The 17248-nt window shown below is 41.8% G+C and overlaps 2 protein-coding genes across 5 annotated transcripts in view; one reads left to right on the top strand and one right to left on the bottom strand.

Moving 5' to 3' along the window:
- Nucleotides 1-574: 574 nt before the first annotated feature.
- Nucleotides 575-8136, top strand: LOC117363181 (thrombospondin type-1 domain-containing protein 1-like). The gene is given in 3 exon segments (XM_033950570.1): nucleotides 575-707; nucleotides 6569-7254; nucleotides 7257-8136. Coding segments are annotated over 2 exon segments (1341 nt in total). The 5' UTR covers nucleotides 575-707; nucleotides 6569-6603; the 3' UTR covers nucleotides 7947-8136.
- Nucleotides 8137-14249: 6113 nt separating this feature from the next.
- Nucleotides 14250-17248, bottom strand: part of LOC117363005 (fibrinogen-like protein 1) — a 34887-nt gene continuing 31888 nt past the window's right edge. For all 4 annotated transcript variants that reach the window (XM_033950141.1, XM_033950139.1, XM_033950140.1 and 1 more), the window contains exon 9: nucleotides 14250-14555. In XM_033950141.1, the coding sequence (XP_033806032.1) occupies nucleotides 14375-14555 (181 nt within the window). In that variant the 3' untranslated portion in view covers nucleotides 14250-14374. The remainder of the gene's footprint in view (nucleotides 14556-17248) is intronic.

The raw sequence follows: 17248 nt of genomic DNA, 5'->3' as shown, positions 1-17248 counted from the left end.
GTTCTCTGGATAACTTGTTTGTATTTTATATATTTGTAGCTTATTAATGTTTTTATTTAACCCAACCTGAATGTTGGGATAAAAACCAAATGCCAGCTGTATTCTAGTTAGCAACAGTTCCGGTGGAGTGTACTTTGGAGAAGATGAACCATCTACTTTCTCAGAAAGAAGAATAATATATAAAAATTTTTTTACTGTATGCTATGTTTATGAATTGAAAGACACATTTATTGGACAGCAGTTATACTATGGACCATATTATATTAGGATGGATTTAGTCCGGTTTCGAGAGTGTATGTGTGCAAGGGGGGGGGGCTCTGATGTTATGTAATATGTGAGATATGCATGTTTGTCATATTCAGTTAATTTATTGTTAATAATAAATATGTTGAATATTTAAAGTATTATAAATAAGAAAATGTAATAGCTTCTTTATTATATGGAGTAAATAAAAACAGAGATCCTTTAGGCCTTGCTCAAGGATTCACATACAACTACAGAGGATATGAAAGATACTGCCATAAAATAACAAGATTTTTCTTCTCCAGAAATATGGAGCCTGTGGCAGCCCTGGAGTTCTTGCAGTGTGAAGTGTGGCGATGGCACCAGGGAGCGATACAGACAGTGCATTTCATCGTCTCCAGCAAAACCTGGCTGTGTGGGCAACCAGAAAGAGATTTCATCTTGTTCTCTTGAGGACTGTACCAGTACGTAATCACACTCAAAAATATGTATAAAGTGACTCATTTGGAGAAGTGCTATCAATTGGGAATACAGTGCCTTGGGCTAGGGCTACTTACAGCACTTCCCTCTGCTTTAGCACTTTAAGACCATGGGCTTACAAGTCTGCAGACTGTAAGAATCACTATGAAGACATGTCACCTTGCTATCTTGGTGCCCCTGGTGGTCCCCGATTGTGCTTCCCCTTTAGAACAGCCCCAGTTTAAACTTTATCCACATATTCACAGCTTCCATCTGTATGCTGGAGATGTGTTATCACATGTAGAACAGAACTACCAGTACTTATAATGTGAATAATCTGTAATGATATTAATGTAGCATATAAATCAAAAGTGACTCTTATACTGCCTTGCTAAGCAAGAACATTGTATCTGAACCAAATCTTATTTCAAGGACAGTGAACTTTTCTATACATTGATTTGTCAACCAGACAATATATTTTGATTTTGGAATTCATTGCTAGAGAATGTAGTAAAAGCGGTTAGCATAGCAGGGTTTAAAAAAGGTTTGGCCACGTTCCTAAAAGAAAAGTTCTTAAGTCATTATTAAGATGGACATGGACAAAACATCTTCTTATTTCTAGGATTAATAGTATAAAATCTGTTTTACTCTTTGGAGATCTTACCCAGGCACTTGTGACCTGGATTGGCCTCTGTTGGAAACAGGATACTTGGCTAGATTGCTATTCAGTCTGTCGTAGTATGGCAATGTATGTTTGCTTATGTTCTTATGTGTTTATAAATTAACACATACATATACACAACAACAACAACTTTGGGCTAAGTGTGTCCTTAAAATCTCTGCAGAAAGAGAAATAATCTTGTTTAGAATAGAGAGTTGTGCGGGGGACAAAAATCCCTACACGTCCCCACTAGTATCCTGCCTGTACCTGCCATCCCCCGACAGAATCCCCTCCGTCCTGCACGACCCAGTGAAGAATCTCTTCTGTCCCCGCCCGTCCCTCCATAAAAGTTACCTGTCCCCATAAAATGCAGCAATTACTTCTGACAGTTTTTGATTTTTATTTTTTTTTTTTTTAAGTCTTAGTTTATTTAAACCAACAATTAAAATACACGGTGATGAAGATCAGGCGGTCATCTTTTGTCAACAACGGGCAGCGGTGACGGCATGAACAATTAGATAGATTGTGAGCCCGCCAGGACAGACAGGGAAAAATAAAATAACAGTGAACAGAAATAAATAAATAACAGTGAACAGAAATAAGAGATGCATACATCACTGGAAAGAACTAGAATAGACATTAGGTCATGAGACTGTAGGGTCGACCATTTCTTGTTAAAAGAAATAAGAGTTGGATTTTTTTTTGGCCATATAAAGCTCATATCTGTAGCGAAAACAAATCTGGTTCCACCATCTGGCAATAGGTAAACTTGTGAGAGGTCCTTCCAAGATCCACAAATGGTTTTTAATGCAGCAATGACATAAAGAATCAAACAATACAGCATCAAAATCATTTAAAGCAGAAATTGAGAGAGGCACTTTCAGGACAATGGTTGCATAAGAAAAATGTGCCAAAACTGAACTGGAAACCCAAAACAAAATCAGCAAGTACTTCATTTTGTACTAAACACAAATTGGTGACATAATCATGAGAGGGGGCTGGGCCTCCACTTTGAACTTAGCCCACCCTCAAAATGAACATTCCCTTGCTGTAGCTGGTGGGACATTTTTTTTCCATTCATTTTGGTCCCAGTTTCTGCTTTTGTTCTGTCTTCTACTAATTCTCTTCCCAGGCCTCTGGATACCCTGGTCCATCCCCGTGAGAGTCCCATAGACTTGGGGGGGGGGGGGATCCCCACGGGAGTCCCGTAGACCTGGGGGATCTCTGTGGGACCCGTGAGATTAGCATAATCCCCGTTCCCAGTGCAGACCTCTAGTATAGAGCAGTGGTTCTCAACACAGTCCTTGGACATACCCAAACAAACAAATTTTCAGAAAACCTACAATGAATACGCTTGAGATTAGATAGTAATGTTCGTGCATCAAAGCAATAATTAACCAGTGAAGGAAAAAGCCTCAGAGCGTTGGAGGTGTGAACCCACACTCAGCCACCCTTACATCATCGACAGAAAAAAAAAACTTTCGCACAAAGGTTAAATAAGCCTTAAGGTAAGCAATGAACTACCAAGTTGACACAAGCTGTTTTAACAAAGATAGCAGTAACACGGGCCGACAATCGTTTTGTGGCAGAACCGCCACTGCTTCAGGGCCACCCACAAGAATTAGCTATCTGTTCAGCGGTCTCTCTCTCTCAACTGTTTGCCACCGCCACTGAACAGATAGCTAATTCTTGTGGGTGGCCCTGAAGCAGTGGCGGTTCTGCCACAAAACAATCGTCGGCCCTTTTCACTGCTATCTTTGATAAAATAGCTTGTGTCAACTTGGTAGTTCATTGCTTACCTTAAGGCTTATTTAAACCTTTGTGCAAAAGTTTTTTTTTTTCTGCCGATGATGTAAGGGTGGCTGAGTGTGGGTTCACACCTCCAACGCTCTGAGGCTTTTTCTTTCACTGGTTAATTATTGCTTTAATGCACGAACATTATTATTGGAGTGAGTTTGATTTTGTGTTTGGATTATTTTCCCATGTATCAACTGAAATATGAAATGGAAAACGTGTTTGAGTGTCCAGAAAACGATACTAAGACCAACAAGCAAAATGGATCACTCAATTATTACATATAATGTAATTTTAAAACAGAGGAGGAAAAGACCTCAAAAAACCCCTGGAATATGATCAAACAGACCATAGCCAATTGGGGTTGGTTTTCATCACCGGTCAAAAACCCCTGTATAGTGTTTTAATTTTTTATGTGATTTTAATTCTTTATCAAATATGTGTTATATTTTTTAAAATTTTTTTTAAATGTTTAGATTGCCAAAAGTTGTTCTATCAGAATCTCTCTTGATAGTGATTGAGCATAATAAACCAGCAGCTCTAAGTAAATTTCAATGTTAGTAAAACATATTGCTTTTAAATGTCAAGCACTTATCTCAATGACCCGATGGAGGTCCCATCCATTTCGCTCCAACGGGCTTCTTCGGGGGTAACAATAGAGCTTGTATAGTGCCGGTATGTAATAATTTATCAAATTGCTCACATATTCTGTGATCTCACTGAATGTTCAAAATTGATGCACGAACATTATTATGAGAGTGATCCATTTTGCTTGTTGGATTATTTTCCCTCCATCCCTGTTGGTTGTATTATTTGCACTTTACAAGTCTTGCTATATCCTACATGTCGAATATAAAAGACATCATGAATGCTCCTTTCAATACCTGGGAGCTAAAATCTGGAATGATTTTCCAACCTACTTACTGCTTATTTTGCAAATTGCTGAAAACCTGCTTTGAAATATAGACCTCTCTTAATCCATGGTGCTTAGCATTAATATCTGTAATCTCAAACCTTTTGTTCTTATTCATTTTTTGTAAATGTTTGTGATCCTTTTCTAAACTGCTTAGTGGGAGTGTGTGGTGCAGTGGCTAAAGCTATAGCCTCAGCACCCTGAAGTTAGAAACATAGAAACATAGAAATAGACGGCAGATAAGGGCCACGGCCCATCTAGTCTGCCCACCCTAATGACCCTCCCCTACCTTTGCCCTGTGAATAGATCCCATGTGTCGATTAGAGAATGACACGGTGAAAAAATTGGTCCCCGTCACCGCCCCGTCCCCGTCTCACCATCCTCTGCACCGCCCCGTCACCGCCATTCCCTTCACCGCCCCGTCACCGCCACTGCCATCCCATTCACCACCCCGTCACCGCCACTGCAACCCCATTCACCGCCCCGTCACCGTCACCGCCGCATACATAAAAGCCTCAAACGTGTACGATTTTTATATACTTTTCTTTATTTACGTATAAAGGAAACATTCTGTAAAACTTTAAAACTTTAAAACTTAGTTAAATATTAGTTAATAACTATACAAAAACAAAACACGACATGTACTTTTAATTGTCATGTATGTAACTTCTAATCAGTGTCAATTAGCATAAATTCTTTTCTCCAGACAGAATTTGGTCAACACTATTTCATAAGGAGGCAGAAGGATTATTAACAACCTAGTATGCGAGCTAAAGTTAATAAACAAAAGTATAGCGCCATAAGTGTATAAAGGACAGACAAGTAAAACTGATTAATATGGGAACACGTATATCAGTTCATAAGAAGAAACGCTCAGATAGTGGAGAAGCAAAAATTCATAAGGGGACTTCATGAAACATGTAAATAAACATCTGTGCAAGAAGGACATGTACAATAAGAGCGAAAATAGTGGTAAAGTAGTAACAAATGGGAAAGTAGAATACTATGAGAAGAAAAAACGTTAGGGTTAGTCAGCTGAAACAATACATACATAAAATAAACAGCAGCGAAATCCAAATCCTCTGCTCGGCTCCGAAATCAAAATCACTACTGCTGCACTACAAGCCATTAAATATCATGTGCGGCAGTAGCGATTGGTCCCCTACTTTGCTCAGACAAATGAGGAAGCTGTATATTGGGGGGCGGAGTAAATGCGGCAACGTGCGAGTTGGATCGAAAGTTGGAGGAGACAGACAACATGGCGGAGACATCTAACACCCGGTCACGAACACGGTGAAACACAGGTAAATAGCGGTTCCTAGAAGGGGGGACATTGGCCTGCGGGGACAAATCTATTCACCGTTTTTGCGGGCGGTGAAAGGATTTGTCCCCGCGTCTGCGGCGATTTGCTAATGAGGTCACCATAACCCGCAGCCAAACCGCAGCCACGCAGCGGTTCGCTGCGGGGATCGCTCCCCGTGTCATTCTCTAGTGTCGATCCCATTTGGCCTTAAAATCAGGCATGCTGCTGGCCTCAATCACCTGAAGTGGAAGACTATTCCAGCGATCAACCACCCTTTCAGTGAAAAAGAATTTCCGGATGTCACCTCGCAGTTTTCCGCCCCTGATTTTCCACGGATGCCCTCTTGTTGCCGTGGGACCCTTGAAAAAGAAGATATCTTCCTCTGCCTCGATGCGGCCCGTGAGATACTTGAACGTCTCGATCATGTCTCCCCTCTCTCTGCGCTCCTCGAGCGAGTATAGCTGTAATTTGTCTAGCCGTTCTTCGTACGGGAGATCCTTGAGTCCCGAGACCATCCGGGTGGCCATTCTCTGAACCGACTCCAGTTAGAGAATGACACGGTGACAAAATTCATCACCGTTCCCGTCCCCGCGGATAACCGCGGGAAATAATCCCATATGATTTTCTAGTGTCTATTTCAACCTCAGTCCTTCTACACCAGCATTCTTCAAAGCAAAGCTTGTGGGTCAGTGGTTGTGGCCATTCATACTCTGATTCTTCCCTCTCTCCTTAAAGAATGACATGAAGATGGTTTCCCGCGGTTATCCGCGGGGACGGGAACGGTGATGAATTTTGTCACCGTGTCATTCTCTAACTCCAGTCTCAGCACATCCTTGCGATAATGCGGCCTCCAGAATTGCACACAGTATTCCAGGTGGGGCCTCACCATGGATCTATACCAAACTAAGTAATGTAGTGGGATCAAATCTCGCACTGCTCCTTGTGACCCTGGGCAAGTCAATTAATCCCCCAGTGCCCCAAGTACATTAGATAGTGTGGGAGCCTGCCGGGACAGTTAGGGAAAAATGCTTGAGTACCTGAATAATTTGTAATCCACATAGAATTGTAGGATATGCTGAATATAAATTATTAAAAAGAAAGCAAGAAATAATCCAGTAGGAGATATAGCGATATGTAAGACACCATTAGCATTAGCAAAAAAAGCTGACTGTGGCTTCCCTTTTTCTTTGTACAGCTGTGATACCACCAAGCAAGTCTTCCCCACAACCCATGGAGAAGCAGAGGACTGGTAACCTTGTCACCGTCATTGGCATTTCCCTGTGTCTGGTCATCATCATAGCCACTATCCTCATCACCATGTGGAGAAAGTTCTGTAGGACGCAGAAGTGTAGCCGTTCAGTGCGACACAACTCTGTCCATACGCCCAACTTCCGCAAGAATTCCGATGAGGAAAACATCTGCCAACTGAACCCACGAGAGAGCTTTTCTGAAAGCAGCGGAGTCGCCGCTCTGCGGAAGACCGCAGAGGCTAGTAACATCCCTCTCGCCTACAAACCCGGTTTGCAACATGCCGAGGAGAACGCCCAGGAACCAAATGCAGCCGCCAGCAATGCTGCAAATGCTCAGAAAATAATCCCCCCCATTTTTAGCTACCGCCTGGCACAGCAGCAATTGAAAGAAATGAAGAAGAAAGGTCTGACAGAAGGAACTAAAGTGTATCACGTTTCACAGAATCCTCTTACCGACACGCTTCATGATGCTACCCTTCTTCCATCACTGATTACAGACACTCAAGAGGAGGCAACTACAAATTCGTTTAGAATCAGATCTTCATTTTCAGAGCAGACAGGTATTTATCCCAAATTCCATGGGGAAAGGCCTAACTCCAGATTAGATTGTACTCCCATCCACGGCACTCCTGCACTAAGCCCAGCCAGAAACTGATTAGACAGACTCATCTGAGCTACCAGGATCCTAGAGGGGGATATTATACAAATCACAATTTTAGGAGAACTGCCAGCTTTCATGAGAGCAAGCAGGCCAGGCCGTTCAGAGAGCGCAGTCTGTCGACTCTTTCATCTAGGCAGCTTCCTGCCTATATGTCCAGAGCTAGGACACTAGATCGCTCACTGGAAGAGAAATTCAGGCCCAAGCCCATAGGAATGGATGATAAGCTTGAGCTTTCCAAAGACACTGTCTTGACCAGTGTTGCGTTCAGCTGCTGTTCAAGACACCATCTGACGAGGCTTGCAGATGACAAGCCTGATCTGATTCATGACCAGCAGTCTGGGGCAAGAGCTGAAAAGCCAGAGCCCAACATGAACAAGAGGGGGCCTCAACCAACTTACAGAAACTCCTGGAAGAGAGCCAAAGAACCCACTTGCAATGCTGGAGATCATTACCAGAGAAGCAGCCTTAGCCCCTTTAGCCCAGCTCAGTACCGGAGAGAGAAGTGTCAGAGCTTCCCTCGGGACCCTGAATGTGCCTTTTACGACAATACTTCTTTTGGACTTACGGAGGCAGAGCAGAGGATGATTGACTTGCCTGGATATTTTGGATCAAATGAAGAGGATGAAACTAGCACATTAAGTGTTGAGAAACTGGTGATCTGAGATGCTGATTGTCTGCTTTGTCTATGTTTCAGTGCCCTTTTTTTTTCTAGAGTTGCTGCTTCTCCTACATCAATCTGAGCAGGCTCATTTAGACCTGGCTTTGCCCCAGTGCATGAAGGGAGTTGTGGTTCTGCTTTCCCTTGCAAGACAAGAGCTATTTTTCTATGCATGCAATAAAAACAAAAGCAGACCTTTGCTTCAGCCTGTTTGGCTTATTCTGGGTGAGATGATAGGCTGCTATTTCCGCTGATGTGTCTATGGTCAGTATATTTTCTGGAACATGACCTTAGCAAGAGAAAAATGTATTGGGTTTCTCCCCCAATTTTCCATGACATGCATCAGGAAGGAATTACTTTTTCCTGTGGTATTTTTTTGGCAGGGAGAGGGAAGGAGAGACAAGGATGAGGAGGTGAATAGATAAAGAGGCAATGTAAAAAAAAAAAAAAAAAGCCTCAGTTATTGGGGTAGAGGAAGGGAGTTCCCTTCCTGGCAACACTTTGAATTTTTTCAGCTATATTAAAAACTGAGTATCCAGCATTAATCCCACCCCCACCCCTTTTACAAAACCATAGCGTGGTTTTTAACAGCTCCGATGCTCATAAGAATTCTATGAACATCAGAGCTGTTACCATCGTAGCTGGCACTAAAAGCCACACTATGGTTTTGTAAAAAGGGGGGAGGGGGCAAAAAAGTTTTTAGTCAAAATCCTGTTGCCCATGAATATACTGGAGGTTCTCAACCCAGCTCTTGGGTTAAACCTATCGAGTCAGGATTTCAGGATATCCACAATAAATAATATGTATGAGATAGATTTGCATGCACTGCCTCCTTTGTATGCATCTATCTCATGCATATTCATCAGGGATAGGGTAACCAGATTTCCTCTTTAAAAAAAGAGGACACCTGTCCCTGCCCCTTTCTGCCTCCATCTCCACCCCGTTCTGACCCCAGCCCTGCCTTCACACGAACCTCCAGTCTCCTTCCCTGAGCTCAGGGCTGCGTCTGGAGAGCCTCTGTGCATGTGCGCCCTCCCCAACCTGCTACCTCACCCTGTCACAGATGAACTGTAACAGGGAAGCCATTTGACAAATTATTGTTTCCCTTTCCTTTAGAAATTATAATTTGTCACTTATCAAATTTTGAAAAAATAAATCCATATTCAGTATCATGAACATCTCTTCCAGAAAAGGACAAAATCTCTGTTGCCTGAAGGTTTCGCTGTATCTGCCCATCCCTGCCACTACTTTCCACAGGGAAGTGAGCTGGAACTGTAGGCGTTGTCCGCCTATCCTGTTCCGGCTGATACTGGAAAGGCCTGGCCCTTTCAGCTTCAAAGATCATTTGATCAGTTGTGCTTAAGAAGTGAACCGAATGCATAACAGACTCCCTCGGTGACAGGAAAAGGAAAGGTGTGTGGATTGTGTTCTAATTAGTCCCAGTTTCCAGACAGATCTATAAACAGTTCCTGCTGGGTCACATTGTGGGATATTCTCCCAGAAATAAAATACCCCATTTGATTACCCTTGGTATTCTTCCATTTTTTAATTTTTTTTTAAAATTGCTGGAAACATCTACCAATAAACTGAATTCTGCAAAGCGTTCATTGAAAATGGAAACAGATTCTCTTGATATAGGAAATAATGGAGATGCAGTAATAGATTTTACTGTGAAAATTAGGTTGAGGGCACTAAAGACGTCATCCAGCAGAAATCAATAGTGTGTTTCAAGGTATGGTTATATTTGCTAGATGGTCACCTAGTGTGTACCCAGAATCGGAGTAACTCTTGTATATATTTATTTGGTTGGGATCAGAATGTTCCAGGAGCCTATAAACAGCTTTATTCTTTCTCCACACTCTTATTTTTCTCAACACATGAATCTACTCCAAAGGCTGCTGTTATTAGGTCAAATCTCTTCAAGCAAATAAACGATGTGGCAGACGCTAGGGTTACCATATGGCTCCAGAAAAAGGAGAACAGATTGAGACATCTGGATTTTACTTCCAGTAAAAGCAATGTAAGTAAGGAGGACGGATTGAGATATCCTGGTTTTACTTTCATTGTTTTCAATTGTTTCCATTGCTTTCAATGGATGTCTCAATCCATCCTCCTTTTTCTGGAGCCATATGGTAACCCTAGCAGAGGCAGGTACTTGGTACGATAGAAAAAAAAGGTGACACAATTATTTACAATTCATGACACACAACTCTGTATCTGGATTTTCAGAAGGTAATAAAAGTACCTTGTGAGCAATTCCTGAGGAATTTACAAAGTCAAGGGATAGGCAGTCTCCTATTATGGATTAAGAATATGTTAAAAGATCGTAGGGTTAAATGGTTAATATTCACAATGGAGAGGGGTAAATAGTAGGGTGCCCCAGGGATCTGTTCTGGGAGTGCTGCTTTTTAACATTTAAACGACCTGGAAATAGGAATAATGAGTGAGTTGATCAGATCTGATGACAACACAAAGTCGTTAAATCACAAGAAGATTTTGAAAAATTGCAAGAGGACTGTAACTTAGGTTTGGATGGCGAAGGTGTATGAGGGAGAAGCCCATAATAGACATCACATTGAGATAAGTTATTATGTTACAATTATTTTGAATGAATTGAAAGAAAATTGATCAAGGCATTGATGTTATTTTAAATGGGATGAAAATTGTAAGAGATGTTGGAGATAGTATTCAATCAACTGAATTGAAAAGTTCAAAAATGTTTCTATAAACTTGAAGGAGAGGAGGATTTTATCATTAAACTTTTTATTGATTTATAATACTTCGCAAGTAATACAGAACACAAAATGTAAAGAAGGAAAAGAAAAACATCATTAGTGGTATACAGCTTATTGTCTTTCTTAGACCACAAATTACCAGGAAGATCCATTAGATTCATGGAGAAAATAAAAGAAAACTGATTAGCGGAAAGCTGACATAATTCTTAAATCCAGCTGATCACATCCAGAGATCTTTTTAAGGTCCAAAAAGGTTCTTAACTGTGATGGTAAAAAGAAAGTGTACTTAGTCTCAAAGTAACGAACCAAACATTTGCAGGGGTATGCTAACAAATAAGATGCCCCCAGTTCCTTTGTTTCTTTACACATAGAAAGAAATTATTTTCTGCGATCCTGTGTTATCTTGGATACATCTGGATAAATCCAGATTCTTTGTTCAGAAAAATCTTGGTACAAATTCCAAAAGTAAAGTTTCATTATATGATTTAAATCTTGTTCAAACTCAAAGGAGACTAGAAGGGTCCCTCTTTCCTTTACATCGGAAAGGGATTCCTCCAAAATTGCAGTCAAATCTTTTTGTACCAACAAGTTCCCTTCTTCATCAGCCTTAGTCAAATTAGTAGGAATATAATATATTTTATTAAAAGGAGGAATAGCTTGTTGAGGAATTTTAAGAATCTCCAATAAGCATTTTTTGAAATAGTGATTTTGGGAAATTTAGTACCTGTAAGTTTAGTCTCCTATTAAAATTCTCAAATTGTTCCAGTTTGGAGTGAACATGAATTTTATCTCTGATCAGGGTTGTTGTTATATCTTTAAAATCTTTTAATTCAAGTTTAACAGATGTTAATTGTTCAGCAGTCATGTTTGGTCAGTTTTATAGTTTTTGACAAATTGTCTACTTTCCTTGAAAGGCTAAGTACTTCTTGTGTTGATTCAGTTAATTTGCCATCAAGCCTCTGTAGAACCTGCCAAATGGTCTCCAGAGTTACCACCGAAGGGGACAAAGGCAGCGATACATTCGCTGCAGGTCCCAAGGCTGTTGGCTCAATAGTCTTTTCTGCAGGTGCTCCTCCCTCCAGGTTCAGCTCCAGATCAGCGACTTCCGCTCCTAGAGCCCCTGCCAGGGCAACCCGTGCTGACATCCAATACGGTGGTGTGCTAGAATGCGGAGGGGACAACGATATCTCATGCCCCAAGAGGCTGGACGCTCCATCGTCCGAACCTACAGCAGGGCCCTCTTCTCCGCGGGGTGGGGTTGAAAGCTGACTCAGAAACCTCTCGAGGGTTTGTTGTTGCACCGGCGTGGAGCAAGGGAACCGACCTCAGAAGTCCCTTCCTTTTAGTATGCGGCATCGTGTAAGAAAGAAAACGTCACGAAAAGCAAACGCGACGTTAGAAGGCAAGTAAGGAATTAGCCAGCTCCACAGGAGAGGTAAGAGAGCCAGACTAGCATGCAGCCATTTTGGATCTTCTGATTTGAGAGGAGATTTTTATAAAGCCAATGAGGTTTCTCCCATTTTATATTCTACTAACTCAGAATACAGAGCAGTACATTGGAGTCTGAGGCTTTTCCTCCTCTTCTGTGAAGATGTTATTGTCTGAAGTTATTTCTAGGGATTTTCTCTAGATAATTTAAAATATCCCCGATTGTTTTATGTGTTTGATGGAAAAGAATATTCAAATTGCTTAACGTATTGCTTACTGTACCTGAATATAACTTGCACTGAGCTACTGGTAAAAAGACATGATCCCCATCTTCAGGTACTCAACAAAAACCTGTTGGTTATTCCTTCTTTTAGACATATGTCTTCATACTATTTGCCATCAAGTTTTACACCCCCCCCCCCCTTTTACAAAACCATCGTGTGCTTTTTAGAGACAGCTGTGACAGTAACAACTCTACTCATAGGAATTCTGTGAACATCGGAGCTGTAACTGCCATGGCCAGCGCTAAAAATTGCCCTATAGTTTTATTTAAAAAAAAAGGGGGGGGGGGGTTAGTGTTACTGTTCTGACTCATTGCAATAATTTTCCATTATATTTAAGATTAGAACCTTCCATCCACACATTTAAAACTGGCCTCAAGATTTTCTTTTTTTTTTCTTTTTTTTAGTTTTCCCTTTTCTGAATTGTGTTTTGAAACTTGAGTATGTATTGGTGGGAGTCTGAGACACGCAGCTATGAACCTATATGGTTTGGGGTTTGTTTTTTCTGACCTTCACCTTTCCTGTCATTGCTTGTAATTTCTTTTCTGATACATTTTTAAATTTTTATTTTCCTATTGGTTTTAACTTTATGTGTATTATACTAAAGCATTAAAAAAATAAAATAAATCACCTAGATAGCTAACGGGCTGTAAAGCAGATTCACCGGCCAGTTGATCTTGAACTAAAACCCCAAATACCTACATCCTACTTCAGAAGGATGATCTTATGTATTGGCACAATGCAAGAATTAAGGTGAGTCCTACCAGTAAACTTGACAGATTCAGATCAAACCCAGGTTCATTACTGCCATAGGATCCAGAAAATCCATTTAGAGACAAGGTCCTGAAGAAAGGTAAATAACCAGACCTGCTACCCCCCCCCCCCCTCTTGATCTATCAGATCAAAGGTCACAAAAGTTATCTAGGTCAGTCAAGGCTGGCTTAAAGCATGAGCCAGAGCAGGTACTGGAGCAGAGTGCTAAAATAGAGAATGACAACTCATTTTCCTGTCCCTGCCCCATTCCTGCAAGCTCTGTCCTCATTTGCACAAGCCTCAACCATTTTAAAATCGTAAGTGTTTGAGGTATGTGTGGTTAAGGCAGAGTTTCACAGTAATAGCACAGGGACAAAACTCGTGGGGACAAGATGGGGAAAATTGAGTTCCTGTGGGGACAGAGAAAAATATGTCCCCGTCTCATTCTCTATGCTGAAACTCAAGCGTGTCTCACCAGCTCCTCCTTCACAGCGGTGAGAGTTTGCTCTTACAAAAGTTGGTTGAGAGTGCCATAACCCTTTGAGCCGGCCCTGTGGACAGCTAATACATACTGTATGCCATAGAATAGCAGCAGAACACAAATGTAGAAAATGTGAACTGTTTAAACATTTATATACGCTCCCTTAACACTTCATGGTGATAATTTCAAAAGTTCACCTTTTCACCTACTTCATAAAATTTTAGTGAAGAATAAGTGTGGATCTGATGATCCATTCACCTCGTCAAAGTCTGGCCAAAAGTGCATGTGCCAAAGAGCACCATGTGTGTTTCAGCTGAATTGAAGAAGTGCAATTTTCAGACTTCCAGTTCACCTCGGTAAATAACGCTGCAATTTGCTCTCTTAGTGACCAGAGAGTATATGTAGCCCTTCATTCACCAATGAGAGAGATATGTTAGGAATGGTAGATTCCTAGTGGCATTCTCTGTCCAACAAACTCAGTCTTAACCTAATTATTGGAATCCTGTCAGGCACTGGATTGGCCACTATTGGAAACAGGATACCGGGCTTGATGGACCTTTGGTCTGACCCAGTATAGCAAAATCTTATGCTCCTAATCACGACAATATAGATTTAAAACACATGACAAATTAGTGCTGATTTATTTATTCAGTTTTCTTTATCGTGATCCCAGAGAAGCACAGAACAGTTTACATGAATTTATTCAGGTACTCCAGCATTTTTCCCTGTCTGTCCTGGCGGGCTCACAATCTATCTAATTGTTCATGCCATCGCCGCTGCCCGTGTTGACAAAAGATGACCGCCTGATCTTCATCACCGTGTATTTTAGGGAGTACCACAAACCTCGCCAGGTGGACCAAACCACTCCATTGTCATAAGTCCCTGTATAGTTTCCATTTTTGTAATATACTCCATTCAGATTAGCGACATGGCATCTGAAAAGCAGAAGAGAAGGGAGTAGGGTCTATGATCAGTAGAAAGGGAATTCCCTCCTGATGGATCTGTTTGACTTGGTTTTATTTTTGATATATCTGATACTTTTATTTATTGAATTGGTTTTATTGTAAACCACTTTTGAACCTGGTGGTATTAAGTGGCATACTAAAATAATACATTAAATCAAATTAGATGAAGCCACAGTACTGTAAAGTGCTGATCTTTTCTCTTGTTCTCACTAGACAGGGTCGGTTTTGCACAGCTAATTACTAAGGTGGGAACCCTCTTAAAACACCGAGGAGGCAGTTCTATAATAGGGTACATTCATTTAGGTACCCTAATAATGCGGGGTGAGAGCCTATTGTCCAGCCAAGGCACCCAAGTGTTCATTTAGAATATTAGTGTGCATTTAAGGGCACCCATTTACACCTGCCATGGACCTGGTGTAAAATCCAAGCACCTGAATGTAGCAGACAAGTGGCAATTTGTAGTGTTTTCTAAGTTGCCCACTTAAATGTCTACACAATCTATGGCTATCTCTCACTGAATATCCAGCTTAACAGACTGACTGGTGACCAGCTATGTCATGTGATATTGCCAGTCACCACCAATATTCAGTTCGACGGCCAGATAGACCATCTTTTTAGGCTGCTCTATCTTTGGCCATTGAGACTTAGCTAGCTAGGCGCTGAATATTGGTCTAGCTAACTATGTCTCAGCCAGCGAAATCTAATCATTCGATTTAAGTTAAATCTGTTTTGTTTTGTTTTTTTCATTGAATTTTATCCACTCTGCCATAAATTCAATGCCAGTTTCTGGATACGGCACTTAACGCCAATTCTACAATGGTATCTTGGCATCAAGATTCCATTATAGAACACTGGCATGTCAGCATTGTTGCTTCCATGTTTGGGCCTGACCACTTATGCCATATCGATGACATGTCATGTGTAGCTTATAGTACTCTATAAATTACGCACATTCTCCATCTATGTGTATACCCCAGTGGTGTAGTAAGGGGAGTGCAGGAGGGGGGCCGTCCTATCCGGGCATGGTCTTCCTAAGGGCGTGGTGGCACCCCTCCTCTTCTCTGCCTCCCCTGCCTGCTCGCTCGCTCCCTGCTCCTCTCCTGGTCAAGCGCGTCCCTTGCCTTCCCCTGTATTTTACCCCGGCGTGAGGTTGCTGCCCACTTTAGCATCGGTGTTCTCTTGGATGCCACTTCCTAGGCACAGGTCCTGGAAGTGATGTGGAAGGGCGTGCCGACACTGACGTGGGCAGCATGCCACTCATGCCAGAGAAGCTAAAAAGGTACAAAGAAAAGGAAGGGGGGCGCACACACCAGGGAGAGCAGGGAAGAGGGCAGGGCGAGGCCCCACCACCCCAGACGCTGCTCACTCTTACTATGCCACTGGTACACCCTCTTGTAGTTAGGCACTATGGGAGTCAATATTCAGACCACAAGGCCTAGCTGCGTTCAGTGCTGACTCCCAAGTTCGGCGCTGAGCCAGGATATTCAGTGCCAGGCCTTTACTGGTGACTAGCCTTACATTTAGGGCTCCTTTTATCAAGGTGTGGTAGGGATTTAATGCGCGGAATACCGCACGTTAAACCACCTGCCACGCTAGCCGCTAAGTTCTCCATTGACGAGGCATTAGATTTTTGGCTTGCCGCGGGGGTTAGCGCGTGATGAAATGTCCGACACATTAACCCCTTAGCGCGCCTTGATAAAAGGAGCCCTTAGTTGCTATATACTAAGCTGGCTAAGTTGATATTAGACATTGGCTGGCTAAGTTTATAGTGGCCAAAGATAGACCAGCAATTCACATAGCCCAAACTGGCTGCACAATGTAGCTGGCTAGCGCTTTAAATTTTGCATGTAGCCAGCTATCTACCAGGTGCTAATATTCAGCATCCATCTCGCACTGAATATTAGCGGTTAGCCTTCTTATGACTATTTAACTGGCTAGAAGCAGTTCCTGACCAGTTAAATAGTGTTGACTATTGGGCGGTAAGGCACAAAGGCACTACTATCTTATAGAAGTGCCCAAACTGTCAATTAATGGCACATTTGATGTGCCTACCTCAATATAGAATACCATTTAGGTGCCAAATACCCTTACAGTGCTTAATTGTCGGTATATGATTGAAGTCTACAAAATCCTGAGTAGTGTAGAATGGATTCAAGTAGATCTATTTTTTACTCCGTCAAAAATTACAAAGACTAGGGGGACACTCGATGAAGTTACAGGGAAATACTTTTAAAAAGCCAATAGGAGGAAATATTTTTTTCACTCGGAGAATAGTTAAGCTCTGGAACACATTGCCAGAGGTTATGGTAAGAGCTGATAGCGTAGCTGGTTTTAAGAAAGGTTTGGACAATTTCCTGGAAGAAAAATCTGTAGTCTGTTATTGAGAAAGACATGGGGGAAGCCACTGCTTGCCCTGGATCGGTAGCATGGAATGTTGCTACTATTTGGGTTTTTGCCAGGTTCTAGTGACCTGAATTGGCCACTGTGAAGATGGGCTACTGGGTTAGATGGTCCATAGTGTATGAGCATGAAATACCGTATTTTCACTCATATACCGCACACCCGTGTAAAACGCGCACAAGGGTATAGCGCGCGGGAAACTGTAATTTATGTAAATAAATTTTTATATACCACGCACACCCGTATACCGCGCATGCCGCCCT

The sequence above is a fragment of the Geotrypetes seraphini genome, chromosome 6 (genome assembly GCF_902459505.1).
Source record: "Geotrypetes seraphini chromosome 6, aGeoSer1.1, whole genome shotgun sequence".
NCBI lineage: Eukaryota > Metazoa > Chordata > Amphibia > Gymnophiona > Dermophiidae > Geotrypetes > Geotrypetes seraphini.
This window is presented reverse-complemented; position numbering and strand designations above follow the sequence as displayed.